This window comes from Alnus glutinosa, chromosome 2 (assembly GCF_958979055.1).
Source record: "Alnus glutinosa chromosome 2, dhAlnGlut1.1, whole genome shotgun sequence".
Taxonomy (NCBI): domain Eukaryota; kingdom Viridiplantae; phylum Streptophyta; class Magnoliopsida; order Fagales; family Betulaceae; genus Alnus; species Alnus glutinosa.
Window position 1 is genome coordinate 37,991,036 of NC_084887.1, and position 15,584 is coordinate 38,006,619.

General features: G+C 38.6%; 1 protein-coding gene and 1 long non-coding RNA gene across 3 annotated transcripts in view; one reads left to right on the forward strand and one right to left on the reverse strand.

The window, feature by feature from the left end:
- The first annotated feature begins 612 nt into the window (after window positions 1–612).
- LOC133860000 (UPF0481 protein At3g47200-like) overlaps window positions 613–15,584 on the forward strand; it is a 15,805-nt gene continuing 833 nt past the window's right edge. The window contains exons 1-4 of one of the 2 annotated variants that reach the window (XM_062295616.1): window positions 613–1,168; window positions 10,789–10,860; window positions 14,507–14,576; window positions 14,787–15,584. The exon at window positions 14,787–15,584 is cut by the window's right edge and continues 833 nt beyond it. In XM_062295616.1, the coding sequence (XP_062151600.1) occupies window positions 14,833–15,584 (752 nt within the window). In that variant the 5' untranslated portion in view covers window positions 613–1,168; window positions 10,789–10,860; window positions 14,507–14,576; window positions 14,787–14,832. The remainder of the gene's footprint in view (window positions 1,169–10,788; window positions 10,861–14,506; window positions 14,577–14,786) is intronic. The other variant, XM_062295617.1, reaches the window with a different exon arrangement.
- On the reverse strand, window positions 3,666–6,910 carry LOC133859164 (uncharacterized). The gene is made up of 3 exons (XR_009898713.1): window positions 6,850–6,910; window positions 6,708–6,773; window positions 3,666–4,106 (listed from the first exon to the last, which is right to left on the reverse strand). It is a non-coding gene; the product is annotated as an uncharacterized LOC133859164 (long non-coding RNA).

The window sequence follows — 15,584 nt, forward strand, 5'->3', positions numbered from 1 at the left end:
TCAGGTACTGATGACACAGACGAACAAGGATAGACGAGGTCCATGATAAGAGCAGACATTTACGTTGAAGCAGAGAAATGGAAACGATGTGGATGGTGAAAATTAGATGTTAACCACATAGGTTAAAGATTGAATGCCTAGTACAAACTAACTTTGAGGACTATTAGGGTAGCTTCAAATTCAAATAAGCATATGAGATCATAAGCGACGTTGCAAATTTCGAGGACGAAATTTTATAAGGAGGGGAGGATGTAAAAACCAAGAATTTAAATAGGAAATTTAGCCATTTATAAATGGTGTTTATTAAATTAGATGGGACTAATACTAAGTCTTAAGCCAATATGTTTATGCAATTGAGTAAAATAAGATTGAGTAATAATTATTAGAGAAATGAATAAGATAAGATGGGGGCAAAATTGCAATTTAAAAAAGATGAGGGCTAGAATTGGAATAAGACCAAAGTTTGGTCTTATCCATAGCCACGTGTGTGGCTGTGGATTGTAGTGGAAAATGTCACTCTCCCCCTCAAGCCCCACGCATCAGCCACACCCCCCCCCCCCCCCCCCCCCCTTCCTCTTTTCTTTTCTTCTTTTCTCTTCTTATTTGTCTTTCTTCGTCTTCTTTCTTCCTTTTCTCACACGAGCACAGTAAGATAGAGAGAGTCGGAGAGACTGAGGGAGGAGAGAAATAGAGAGATGAGACCGAGAGAGAACCGAGAGATGTGAGAGCCGAGAGATGCTGAGAGAGAGATGAGATCGGGAGAGTTGAGGGAGATGGAGTCCGATCCTCCGATGGGTGGCGCCGACGAGACCAGAGGACGCCGGCGACGCGATCTCCGGTGAGCCCTTGAACCAGAGATGACCCGGGAGAGAGAGAACCCGAAACCTGTGCAACCCATGGCCAAGTGACCCGAGACCCGTGAGGACCCGATCCTCCATGATCGGTGGCCGGGACTGAAATCCGGCGATGGAGGAGCTTCGGCGGAACCCAGGGGCTTGAACCCGCGACCCATGAGCCCAGAAAATTTGAGAACCCGTGACCGTGACCCGTGCGACCCGCAACCCGCCAGACCCGAGAAGAAGACCCGGTTCTTCAAAGTGATTTTCGGCGACTTTTCCGACGGAATCAACGGCTTTTTCCGGTGGATTTGTTGAGGAAAATCCCCAAGGTATAAATTCTATAATTTTTGTGGATTGGTTTGATTATTATGGAATTAGGGTTTGATAATTTTGGGGCTTTTCAATTGATTGTGTTTCGGCTATGCATAGTTTAAGAATTTATTAATTTGAACCGATTGTATGGGTTTTGTGTGGGTTGTTTACTGATTTGGGAGCTTCGGGTGTTCACTGTTTTGGATGGCTGGCCGTGTGTGTGTACTGTGATGGGGTTCACTGTGGTTGGCTGATTTGGGCTGATTATTGAAGTTGTTGAGGATTTTGTGGTGATATTCCCCTGTTTAGATGTGTACCTCAATGTTCTTAGAGTTGTGTTATTCCCTTGTTGTTAGGTCAACCGGATGGGTATTTTGATGTTGCCTTGTTTGTCTTCCCTGTTTTAGGTATTGGCAGTGTTCTTGTTCACCTATGTACTATGGTTTGGAATAATGATTGTGCTTTGATGATTTTGAGTTAAGTTCCTTGATCAAGTTTGTGTTCAATTGTTTAGGGCTTTATGGTTTTGGCCAAATTAGATTTGGTCAATGTTCTTGGCAAAGGGATTGGATTAGGTTTGTGTCCATTGCTGATGGGTATTCGGATTTGGGGATTCCATTGATTGTGTGTTGATTTTAGGTTATTAATGATTTTGATGTTGAAATTGTCTTTGGAATTGGCCATGTTCATGTTTTAAGTGTTAGTGGTGGTGTATTTACTGTGGATGGCCGTATGAGTTGAAATAAGAGATGTGGTGGAGTAGTCTCAGAGAAGATAGTTTTGGTTATGTGACGGAGTTTTGGATTGCCCTAGAAGGAGTTGAGTTAGTTATTATTTTGTATGTAGTTAAACGAACAAGATAATTACTAAGGTAAATAAATGAGTAAAGATTACATAGAGTAAATGAGTAAATAAAATACGTTAGCATAATGAAGAGTGAATCCAAGAATAGGTAAAGTGATATTATATATATGGATTATGAGATTGAAATATAAATTAATAAGAGTTATTAAATTAGTGTGTTATATAAGATTTAGGTTCTATAATCTAAATTATCTAGATGGGTAGTAGCTAATCTACTTATACAAGCACACGTGATATTTAGGTTTCATGGATTAGGCTTAAGCGTTATATATGTATATGTATATATGTATACAAATACATGTATATGGCTTAAGTATAAATATTGTGAACTTAATAAATAAGCAACAAGCTATAAAAATGATTAGGAATAATAATGTGACGCAAGCCTATAACGAACGACTAATCTAATAATAGCTTAAGGTGTTTAGCTAGCTTTAGAAGCGAGTGACGTGACGTGTGTGACGACCTGTTTTTTTTTTTTTTTTTTTCTTGAAAACATACAAACGAATCTTCACAGTGGCACGACTACATGTCGCTCAGTCAACATATAACACATGCCCCATAACATGCACCAGATAATCAGAGTTACATCTAACAGCGAAAGACATCTAATACATAACAGTTAATTACAACAAGAGCCATTTACAAGTCTATCTATTTAAGACTTATAAAACATATTACACACTAAAATATAGGCTCAACAAATACATGTGCCACGTAGGATATGAGCCATAAATAAAATACCCAAAATGCGGACTAGCCATGCGTCCGTGACTTATGACTGTCGCGATATGCTCCAATCACAGCAACTCATAAGCTAGGTGGACGTGTCAATATCTATATCCGCAAAACCTGCAACCAAAGTATAAACATCTGCACGGTTGCGGGGGTTGCCGCATCCGTACAGGTGGAATTATGAGCCCACCGCCTTAGCATAAATAAATACACTAAGACCTCAGAGGTACACTATTCACTGAGTTTTCGCAAAGAACTAACTTTTCCTTTTTTAGTCATGCGTACACTATAACAGCCACCAATTTTATAAACTTTTATTTGAAAACCCCCATAGCTGATATAGCAAACACTGACTAATAGAAAACATTTAAAGCATACTACGCAGCTGAGCATATACGTAGAAGTTTCATTGTTGGAAACAACTACATATATTCTCACCTACTTTAATACTCTTATGTTTAATGGCTAAATGCTTTTAAATCACTTATGCAGATTATCATGAAAACAACTATAAGAGACCTGTAAAAGCATACACTATATATCAAATCATGAAAACATCACACTTACAAAAACAATGCTATGCATGCCCAATTGCAAACCCGATCCACAACCTATGCCAAAGGGGATACATGCCTATTAGTCTTTAATCCTTTGCCATAGGGGATGCTAGCCCATTAGTCTTTAATCCTATGCCATAGGGGATGCTAGCCCATTGGTCTTTAATCCTTTGCCATAGGGGATGCTAGCCCATTGGTCTTTAATCCTATGCCATAGGGGATGCAAGCCCATTGGTCTTTATTCTTATGCCATAGGGGATGCTAGACCATTGGTCTTTAACCATATGCCATAGGGGATGCAAGCACATTGGTCTTTAATTCTATGCCGTAGAGGATGCAAGCCCATTGGTCTTCGTAGGGGATGCAAGCCCATTGGTCTTTAATCCTATGCCGTAGGGGATGCTAGCCCATTGGTCTTTAATCCTATGCTCAAAACCATATAACTTTGCTTTTCAAGAACTATGCCTTTTAATACATGCTTTCTTTTTAAATCCATAAACAATTTAACATATCATTTCTTAGACAATTTGCATAACTTAAATATTCAACTTATACTCACTCTAAAATCACATATCATATTTGTACTTCAAAACATCATCATAATCTCAATATACTCAAAAGTACTCAAATCATCCAAAACATATCATAATCAACATACAGTTGGTTCAGGTTTGTAAAACAATATACATTTTGCAATTCATCATATATGAAAATAAAACTTCTCAGTGAGTAGAATACTCACCTTGGATGTGCGGATATTAAGTACTAGGTCTCCTAGACACCACCATGCAATGCATTACTGTAAAAACAATACATTGCACATTATTGACAACTTCTGATATTAGACTCACATTTGGCTCTTAAATTGCTTAAGAGCTAAACTATGGAAAACCCATAATATTTTAAGGGTTCTAAACGTCTACCCATAAATCCTAGACACTAACTAAAACTCAAACAATACTAACCCAAAGTATTTACTAAGGGTTAGATATTAAAATCACCATTTAATTATTTACTCATAATATTAAGGGTTAAACACCTTTTTAGTCCCTGAGTTTTGACAACTTTATTTTTTAGTCCCTGAGTTTCAATTCGCATCACAGATGATACATCAATTTTGGGAAATGACCAAATTAGTACCTCGGTTAACTTCTCCGTCCAAAAACTAACGGTCTGCCACGTGTCAACCTCAAAAGTTGACACGTGGCACTATATAAAAAAATTAAAAATTAAAAATAAAAAATCTTTAAAAATCAATTAAAAATTGAAAAAACTAAAAAAAAAAAAAGGGGTGGCTCTCAGCCACCCCCTTGGCCACCATGGGTGTGGCTGCCCACCCCCATTTTGGCCAGGGAGGTGGCCGGCCGGTCTGGGGTGGCCGAACCACCCATGGGGGTGGTTCGGCCACCCCCTGGACAGAAAGAAGAAAAAAAAAAAAAATTCGGGTTTTCCGTTTTGCCCTTGGGGGTGGCCGAACCACCCCCGTGCCCCTTGGGGGTGGTTCGGCCACCCCAAGGGCAAAACGGAAAAATTCTTTTTAGGGTTTATTTGGGGTGGTTCGGCCACCCCCAAGGGCAAAACGGAAAACCCGAATTTTTTTTTTTTTTTTTTTTTTTTTTCTTTTTCTGTCCAGGGGGTGGCCGAACCACCCCATGTAGGACTGAGCAGATCCCCGCAAAACCCGCCCCGCCCCGCAGAAACCGCCCCAACCCTCCCCGCAGAGCCCAAAACCCGCACCCATGGGGCGGGTTTTGGGGCTGTTTTTGGCCCCCCCCGCGCGGTGCGGGGCGGGTTGCGGGGGGGACCCTTGAATTTTCTCGGGTCTCCGCCCCGCCCCGCATATTTAAAAAAAAAAAAAAGAGAGGAAGAAAGCGGCACTCGACAGAAACAAAAACAAACCCTAAGTCCCTAACTTCTAACCTCTCTTCTCTAACTCCCTGACCTTCCTTGCGCCGCAGCCCCTTACTGCCCCCTTGCACACGGACTCGATCAGCTTGGACAAGAGCTTGGCCTCGTCGCCGCCGGAGGGGTCGGCCTCGCCGCGGAGGTATCCGTAGGCAATCAGCTTCTGGATGCAATCGACGGCGGGATCGGCGATCTTTAGAACGCCGGAGTTGGCGGCGTTGATGAGCGGGCTGATTATGGACTCGGAATCGGCGAGGGAGTACTCGGTGGTGCCGCCGTCGTGGAGTGGACCTGGGCCTGAGGAATTGGGCTCGGCCTCGGCCTCGGGCTTGGAAGGACTTGCACTCGTGGGCGAGCCTGGATTGCTTGCGCCAAGAAGCGTTCTTGATGATCTTCTCGAGCGCAGGGGAGACCACCTGGCTTAGCCGGGAATCGGCTTCCGAAGAAGCCATTCCTGTGTTCGGAGATTGGAGGGGCGGCTCAATGAATCAGATCTAGAGTGAACAGGAACCGGGGACGGTTTTGCCTTGTGGAAGCTCGGTAAAGGAGGATGTTGCTAGCTCGCCGAGCAACGGTGGGTCAAAACCCGCGGGGATCCCCGCCCCACAACCCCACCCCATCTACACCCGCCCCATGCGGGTGGAGGGGGTTTTCTGCGGGGTGCGGGTTCACTTTGGGGAACCCGCACCTCTGCGGGGCGGGTTCAAAAAATCCTCATCCCCGCCCCCCCCCCATGCTCAGCCCTAACCCCATGGGTGGTTCGGCCACCCCAGACCGGCCGGCCACCTCCCTGGCCACCCCCATGGTGGCCAAGGGGGTGGCTGAGAGCCACCCTTTTTTTTTTAGTTTTTTCAATTTTTTTTTTCAATTTTTTAATTGATTTTTAAAGATTTTTTATTTTTAATTTTTAATTTTTAATTTTTTTATATAGTGCCACGTGTCAACTTCTGAGGTTGACACGTGGCGGACCGTTAGTTTTTGGACGGAGAAGTTAACCGAGGTACTAATTTGGTCATTTCCCAAAATTGATGTATCATCTGTGATGCGAATTGAAACTCAGGGACTAAAAAATAAAGTTGTCAAAACTCAGGGACTAAAAAGGTGTTTAACCCTAATATTAATTACTAACCCGTAATTAATTTCACTAACCCATACATTATTTTCACTAACACTTTTATAATAATATTAGCTCTGAAATTATATTCAATAATCTCTAAATTATTTCTCACTAACATTTTCTCAATATCATTTACTCTAATATTATGTTCATAAATCTTTTTACATCAATTACTAACCTATTAACATAATTTAGCTATCTAAATTTTAATCACTTAAAACTCTCAAATTAGTTTAAACCATTAAATTAGGGTTTCTAAAATTAACCCATAATTTATAAAACACTAACTTAATCACAACAAATATTAATCTCACTAACATAAACACTAATATATTTAAAATAACATTAACCCATAAATTAGGGATTAAAGGAACTTACCCAAAAATTTACCCAAATAATACTTGGTGTTTGGAGAATCTTTACAAGCTCCAAATAACACAAAGCCTAAAGAAAACACTATATCATACTCATATTTGCTAGATTTAATCAAAAATCTCAAAATATAAATTTAACTATTTACCTCAAAACGATTGGTAGAAACGTAGATCGGACTTCGTAGATCACGTTACTGAGGTCGAATTTGAGTTTGAACGGTTAGATTTTCGTAGATAAAAAAATGAGAAAAATTATCTTTTGGAACAGAAAGAGGCAGAGGCTACTGCCTCTCCAGAAAATAATGGAAAGGCCAAATGACCCTTTCCCACGAAACAAGACGCCTTGTTTCTTTTCTTTTTTATTGAAGGGCCACTTGGCCCTTCATTTTTAATGTGGGGCGCAGGTGTGCGCCCCACACCACTTAATTTTTTTTTTTTTAATTTTCTTTTTCTTTTACTTTTTGACTTTTCTTTTCTTTTGTTTTTAAATTCTTTAATTCATTAATTCTTTTCTTTATTTTATTTTATTCATTAATTTTGTTTTCTTTAAGCTTTAAAAATATTCTTTTACATTTTTAATAACACTAAATTAAACTAACTTAACTAATTACTTACTTAAATTTTATACTCTAATTATTAAATAATGTCTCGGATATTACATCTCTCCCTCCTTATAAAAATTTCATCCTCAAAATTTGGACATCAACTCGCTTTACAGGGCATGCATTCTATATTAGAATTACTCATGCACCTATGAGTTTTACTTGGGGTACTTAAGCGAAAATTGTATGCCATAACAATCATACCTGCATTTATTCGGTAAAATGAGGGATCACTCCCACATTTAACGATCGAACACTCATGTGACTTCATCAACATCGTGATTTCACCATAGAGTTCTCACTAATGAAATGAATTTAGTGTTTTCTATAAACCATCACTCATTTTGCACCTCTTCATAAGTCAATTTCCATTTAATATGAAAAAGCTCATCACAAGTGGAGAGTCGCAGACACGTTTGCAACGGAGAAATACGGGGAAATGTCATCAATGCCCACTAAAACTAGGAGACATCAAGACCGATTATGTGATGGACATAAGTTTTGCACTAGGGACAACTCAATATATCCAGATTGGACACATCCATATTGCTCAAAGCGTTACATGTTTCGCATTGGCAACACCTTGCATTTCACAAAATCACCCATTTGAAACACAAATTTGTGGCGATGTTTATCCACATAGCTTACCATCACTATTTAGTGAATATCCACTTTGAATGAGTGCAATCTTCCCTAGAATCATGCACCGCTTCAAAGCTTGCTGATCGTTTCACTCCAGCTTCATACCAAATCAAGTGGCGTTCATCTTCGCGTCTATACGATGTTACGTGCAATACAACGTTAGTAGTTGTAAACTACCATAACTAGTAGTCACAACCAATAGCGGGTATCATAACCAACTCTATGGATTCCCACACGCATAACTTAGGCGTATTCTCAAGTGTCTAAATAAATCTCTCGGATTTGTAGTCTGCTTATGGAGGGTACGTTGAGCTAGCATTCCAAATACACTTTGAGTCAATCTCGCCATCACGAGATTTCCTACACAGTGCTTTAGCCGTGATGTTTTCGTCTCTTAGCACAAAAGTGCATCAAGACTTGGGTGTTAAGTGTGAATTCCGTACACTTCACTATAGAGGCATTGCCCACAAAATGGTAGAGCATAGATAATAGCTACTATCTGCGAACCATGAGAAGGACAACGCGACTCCTGATCTACAGTTAATAAGTAGCATAGGCTATATCCTTGTTAGTACACAAGGGTGCGTCTTCGCCTATTGTGATGTATCTGTACAAGCCACATACCCAACAATTTTCCAGGGTAGTTTAAATACAAGTGCAACTGTGTGTTCCTGTTCTAACGCATTGACTACGAATCCATTTTTTTTTTGTTCAATCTAAGAACTAAGAAAGATATTTCTTCAAACCGAAACTCACATCACATGAGCTAGGTGAAGAATTTATTTTACTAAGCACTTTCAACACTGATATCAAGTGTTTTCCATACTCGATACGACTAGTCAAATAAACTAACATATCAACAGTACACTCAGCTACTCAGATGACTAGGTACCCATGAAACACTTGATTCATCAAGTCCATAAATACCAACGGTGTATTTATCAATCCAAATGGCATCACCAAAAACTCGTAATGGTTTTACCATATATGGATCGTTGACTTTGCCACATTTCCTTTTTGCACCATGTGTATATGATATCTCGAAAGAAAGTCAATTTTCGAAAATACCGAAGCTCCCTAGAGTTGACTGAACAAGTTGTCAGTTTTCTTTATGAAACACTCATCTTAGATCGCCACTAGGCTTAGCACACGATAACCTATGCATCCTCACATAGACTCGCGAGTAAAGTGGAAACATCTGCACTATCCGGATGTTTCCAACTTGGACTCGACATGAGCTTGGCTTAGGCATAAGCCAAACACACAAGTGTATACTCTCGGACATTCATCATTGTCAAACGTCGGAGAGAGATAGCAGAGTAACTCGCAAACGAGACCCGCAAAGTTCGGACTATCTATACAATGGGGTAGGAATACAATTACCCATTCATGATTATCTACGTTCACTTCTACTCATTGATCGTCAATCTATTCCAAATTAACACCAAAACCCTAACGAGTTAACATCGCAGTTCAACATGGTAAGCTTTATTGTTTACCATGTTGAACACCGAAATCCTATATGCATGGCATTAAAACTAAACACATTACATGTTGAAGCTAAATATGTTAACATTTAGACTCTACACGCATAACACTGCTACCTTCGCTAGCAAAGTCTTTTATCTTGTACCAATGGAACAATTTTCCACACGTTTCCTGCAAGTGAATGCGTCACCAACAAGAGTGGTCACGCAAGTGTTCTAATCTAAAGGTTCGATACTCAATTTGCATAACTTACAAATGCAAATGAGACAATGGTGGACAACTTAACATATCAAACTAAATGAGTTAGACATTGTAACTCATCATGTCAAACACAAGAGCTAACAATGTCATTACCAATACATTGCTAAGGCGATGGCTTACATGTTCCCTGTGGCCATATGTGTCACCAATAGAAATGGTCACGCACGTGTTTTAGTTTTAGAGACTTGGGACTCATTATGCATGTAACCGTGCATAATGAGACATATGAATGAATAAAACTCCAATAAGCCAAATGCACACAACGATACAACATAAAAGTATAATACTTATGGCAACGTCAGCAGCATTTGCGGTGTTTGGACAGACTTCAACATTGCTCGGTGTAAGTGTGCACACCATACTTGAGCAAATTGTCTCGGCTGACAGTTACCCGCTAAAGGTAATTGACTTTGGCGGCAACAAGTTGGCGATCTCTTGTGGAATGGTCTCCTCGACCATATTTACAACGTGGCCTATATCTACGTCATATATCTGAGCGTAGCTCCCCACACTCTACACTGGGCAACACTAGAGCTACTTTGAGTCAAAGCAGCTAACGATGGACAGATTTTTACGAGGTGGCCAGGTTTACCACATCGAAAGCATACCCGGAATTCGACACATACACCAAAGTATGGCTTCCCACAATTGGTGCACCGCGTGACACCGAAGTTGCTTGCAAATGCATCCTTTTCTCCAAGGAACTTAGAGCCACAACGAATAAGTTGCTTCTTCGGCAATGAGGAAGCATGAGCTCCCAATGGCTGTGACGACCCGTTTTTTTTTTTTTTTTTTTCTTTTACTTTTTGACTTTTCTTTTGTTTTGTTTTTAAATTCTTTAATTCTTTAATTCATTAATTCTTTTCTTTATTTTATTTTATTCATTAATTTTATTTTCTTTAAGCTTTAAAAATATTCTTTTACATTTTTAATAACACTAAATTAAACTAACTTAACCAATTATTTACTTAAATTTTATACTCTAATTATTAAATAATGTCTCGGATATTACAACGTGTGAGCATGCGGGTAGCTTTTGTGTCATAGAATATAGCATTTAATAGCATAGTTTAATGTTACCAATGTTTGCAGGATCGTGTTATAATTGGAGACTTCAATGGGTTCTCCAATGTAGAGTTTGAGTTGGAGTCTAATGCAGCTGAGGTGGGTATTCTACTCACTGAGAGAATATATATTTTTATATGTATTGGATTGATAAAAATATATTTATTGTTTATGAAACCGAACCAACCATATGATGAAATGTATGTTTTGAGATGATTTGATTAGTTTCGATTATGTTCAAATTATATCAATGATGTTTAAGAGATAGTGCAAGAGTGAAAAGTATTGAATAGATTTAAAGTGTTAAGTTCTGCGGTTGAGATTTAAATTATGCAAATTGTTTGAGAACATGTGATGTTGAAACTGTTTAGATTTTATAAAGAAACTAAGTTTTGAATGATTTCAAAGTGTTGGATAAAATACTGGATTTGTTTAGTTTTAAAAGGACGTGATTTAAAAACTGCATGATTTCAGCGTGACACAGTAGTGAAATATATACTGGTCAAGCACGAAACATAGAGCATGTAGTATAGAGCATACATACCCCACCAGTGACAGTATCAGCAACGTTAACAGTATCAACAGGGTAACAGTATCAGCAGCATATCAGTATCAGCAGCACAATGAGTCATAATGAGCCATGGTTATGCATATCATATATAGCATTGTTTTGTGAGTGAAGTTTTTTTGTTATGAGTAGCTTTTACTAGACGTGTTGATATGCATAAGTGTCTTAAATGAAAAGCGCTTATGTGTATTTCTATCGGATGGTCACATGTGTTAACATCATACATTGAACTTGAAAGTACATGGATACATGACTACCCAGGTGCGAGTAATGTCATGTCTATGAGTAGAAAGGTTGACTGTTCTTGTTCTTTAGGAAAGACATGTTAGCATGATTGAGTTTAACTCTAGTGCTCTCATGATCTACTGACGTCAAGGCACGAAGCTAAAATACGATTAGAGATGGTGTTGCGAGTGTTTTGTTAACGAATGTTATCCTAGTTCGGAAGAGTAAGATGCCATGTTCTTTGCTTAAGACCTATGTGTATGCGTGATATCTGTGAGGAAGTGATCGAATGCACATATGTCTGAGCGACCGGTGAAAAGTATTATTATAGAGGGGTCTATATGTAGAAACTTTCAAGGAGGGATGACTGGAACTTCTACATATGTTCACAGCTATATAGTATGTTTTAAATGATTTCTGAATAGTTGGTGTTTGCTGCATTAGCTATTAGTAAATTGTGGCTAATATAGTGCTCGCACGACTAAAAATAAAATAAGGGTTGGTTCTTTGTGAAAACTCAGTCAGTCTTATTCCACTGAGGTCTTAGTGCGTTTCATGCTAAGGCGGTGAACTCATAATTTCACCTATGCGAATGTGGATACCATCACAACCGTGTAGATGATGTTTCTTTGGCTGCAGGTACTTCGGTATAGTTGAGGGGTTGGTAGCAGTGTACTTGGGATATTATGACTGAAGCTCGCCGCATCAGTTGTAATTGCCGGACCACGGGTTGTCCACTATTTTATAGGTTTGGTATGGCTTGTGACGTTTGTATCACTTATTCTTTGTTAAGCCATTATTGTTATGTAATGATTGTGTTAATAAAGACTCAAATAGATAGACGTTAAATGGCTCAATGTTGTAATTAAGTTGTGATAGATGAATAAGTTGTAATTTCCGCTATTCAGATTTATGTTTTCCGCTGCATAGATAGATATATGTTATACTCTGATTATCAAGTACATGTTATGGGGCATGTGCCATATGTTGGCTGAGCGACACGTAGTCCTGCCACTGCGATGACTCGTTTTATGTCTGTATAAAATAAAAAAATAAAAAAACGGGTCGTCACAGCAAATGGTATCAGAGCAGTTAGTTCTAGGGCATGTTAGGAGAAGCGGAAAGCGGAAACCTAGGGTTTAGTTAAAGTCTAAGTGTAAAGTAAGAGCCTTAGGATTCTGAAAACTTAAAAAATGAATAAAAGGGAAATTCTAGGAATTCTTGTATGCATTGCATGAATTTTGTAATGCATTCAATAGGAATTGTGTTGTCTGCGTAGCATAGTTCTGTGTAGACAAGCTATGCCACTTAGACAATGACCTCTTCCTTTGTTTGGAAGTGTTGCATGTGTCTCGATTGATTCAAGTGCAACACCTCCCTTTGTCTTGTCCACGTATGTTGAGTCGTGTAGGTAGATAATAAACCCTTAGGTTGAAACATGCGTGACCACGTTTGTTGGTGATGCTATTTTTGGTAGGCCTAGGTGTCTAGTCGTATAGTCTTCCAGAAGAGTCTAGCGTGATTGTGTTAGGCTATAGGCGATGTAAGAGAGAGCTCCTTGTGAGGGTAGACTAATAACCGTCCTTTGAGAAGTGATGACGTATTCTTTGGGCGCATCGAAGGAGACTCGAATCGTGAAGGGCATGAGACCATTGTACGAGATCAATTCAAGGAAACTGCCTAACTACAATTACGAGGAAGACATCCTAGCTAGGAGACAACCAAGACAACTACTCAACGACGAGAGACGTTTCCTTTAAGAATTCGACTAATAGGTACGAGTTAAGATAATAAAGTATTAATGTGAAACAGACTAACAAGCGAATAACTAAAATGATAAATTGCCAGATATCTTGTTTTAATAAACTAAGATTTAAAGAATGAAATAAAAATAGGTAGTTAAGTTAAATTTGACTATTTAATAAAATTTATGGGCTAAGCCAAAATACTTTTAAAACATGATTTCAAACGTAAGAATTAACTTAAAGGTAGTAGTTCAAACATGCGTTATGTGTAAATTGTAGAATTTAACACAAATGATCATTAAAGTAAAAGTGATAGTTTAAAAATGAACTTTCAATATATAGTTGTACGTGTTAGAGATTGCTAATTGAATTAGGTCAAAATATTAGAAAAGAGTTAATTGCTAGTTGATCTTTGATGAGAGCATAGTGTCATAGCATATTTTCGGTGGTGAAACCAATATTTAGGGAAAATTTATGTTTTGAAGGTATTGATGGCAGTGCAATAGTAAGGAGTTAGTAGATTGGATCGATAATATGTTGAGGATAAGCCATCAATCATGAGCAAGGAACAAGTTAAGACATAGTGATGTCAGGTTAAGTGTGAAAATCTCCATGGTTTACCAATTTGAGGATAGTAGTGCCTATGAGTTAAGAGAAATAAAATAAAAAAAAACGGTTCGTCACAGTAAGGATATAAATCTCTTCTATTTTGTTTTGTGTTTCCGTTCTTTCTTTTTCTTTTGATCACTCCAAAAGAATTTTAAGAGGCTAAAAAAGAAAACAAAATATGGGTGGGAATGGAGTAAATTAATATTGTTGAAGGCTTGGCACCTTCGAATAGAAGACATGATATCTCATGATTTATTCATGTTACCCGAGTGTCGCATCTTCAAAAACCCCTGTCATACTGATCTCCAGGCATAATGAAAAAGCTTATATTCACAATGCATCTTCTCATCCACATCTCCTATGCAAGACATCAAGCATATTCTCCACATGTTTAAAACTAGCTACTGAATCTAATTTTCTTTATCTTCTTTGATGTGTGAGCATGCATGAAGCTTGTTCTTCTGTGTTTCACAAATAATCTTAGATGTCATCTTTCTGCTACACTTTGATTCTATAGAAAATAACAAAATCTGTTTTGTACGACTTTAATTCACCCCCTCCCTTTCCTTTGATGGGTTTATATGAACTTTTCTTGCAGGATCCTTGAAGTAGCTAGGCTGGAACTTCACTATAGGAAAATAAAATCAAAGCAAGTTTCGCTTTCAAAAGTAAGGAAAATAATTACCAATATCTACATTCTTCTTACTCATCAAATTATGGGCTTAGAAAACCTTCTTTTTGTTAGTGTCATACTCCCACTCTTGTTTGGGCAAATGTTACTCTCATATTCTTATCAGTTAATACTTTTGAAGCTATAGAATTGTGCCTAAAGCTTCTTTTCTTTTCTTTTTTGTTGTTTGCTTTGGTCATTCCCGAAGAAACAACTTTAGGAGGTTAAGAAAGAACAAGAAACATGACCAAAATATGGCTGTAAACAGTGGAGATACAGATATTGATACAGTTGATGTCGAACGCTTGGCATCTTCAATAGAACATATGATGTCCCAAGATTTGTTCATGTCATCTAAGCGTTGCATCTTCAAAACACCCATCGCACTCTACAGGTATAATGAAAAAGCTTATATCCCTGATGCATTTTCAATTGGGCCTTTCCACCATGGTTGCCCAAACTTGAAATCTACAGAAACAATTAAAGCCAAGTATTTACTAGGCCTTATCTCTCGATCACGCTTTCCAAATACAATGCTGAAAGATTTCATCAATACCATCAATGCTTTGGTGAGAGAGGCTCGGGAATATTATGCTGGACCGATCGAATATAACCGAGAAGAATTTGTGAAAATTTTGGTAATTGATGGTTGCTTTATGATTGAGCTATTCTGCAGGAATGCTTCCAAGCAGCTTAGAGAAGAAAATGACCCTATTTTTAGCATGTCTAGTATGCTTCAAGTTCTAGGCCATGACTTGATATTGCTAGAAAACCAAGTACCTTGGATGGTGCTTGAGCATTTGTTCAGCATGTTCACGGCCCCTGTAAGCGATATGACCCTAATTGAACTTGCCATTGCATTCTTTTGTGATATTTACGCATTCACGCGGCCTACTAGATCTGATCATCTTCGAGACATCAAACATATTCTTGACCTAGTCAAAAAAGGGATGCTTTCATCCATTGAAGTAGACGAAGAAAAGATACCGCAATTAGGATGGGAACT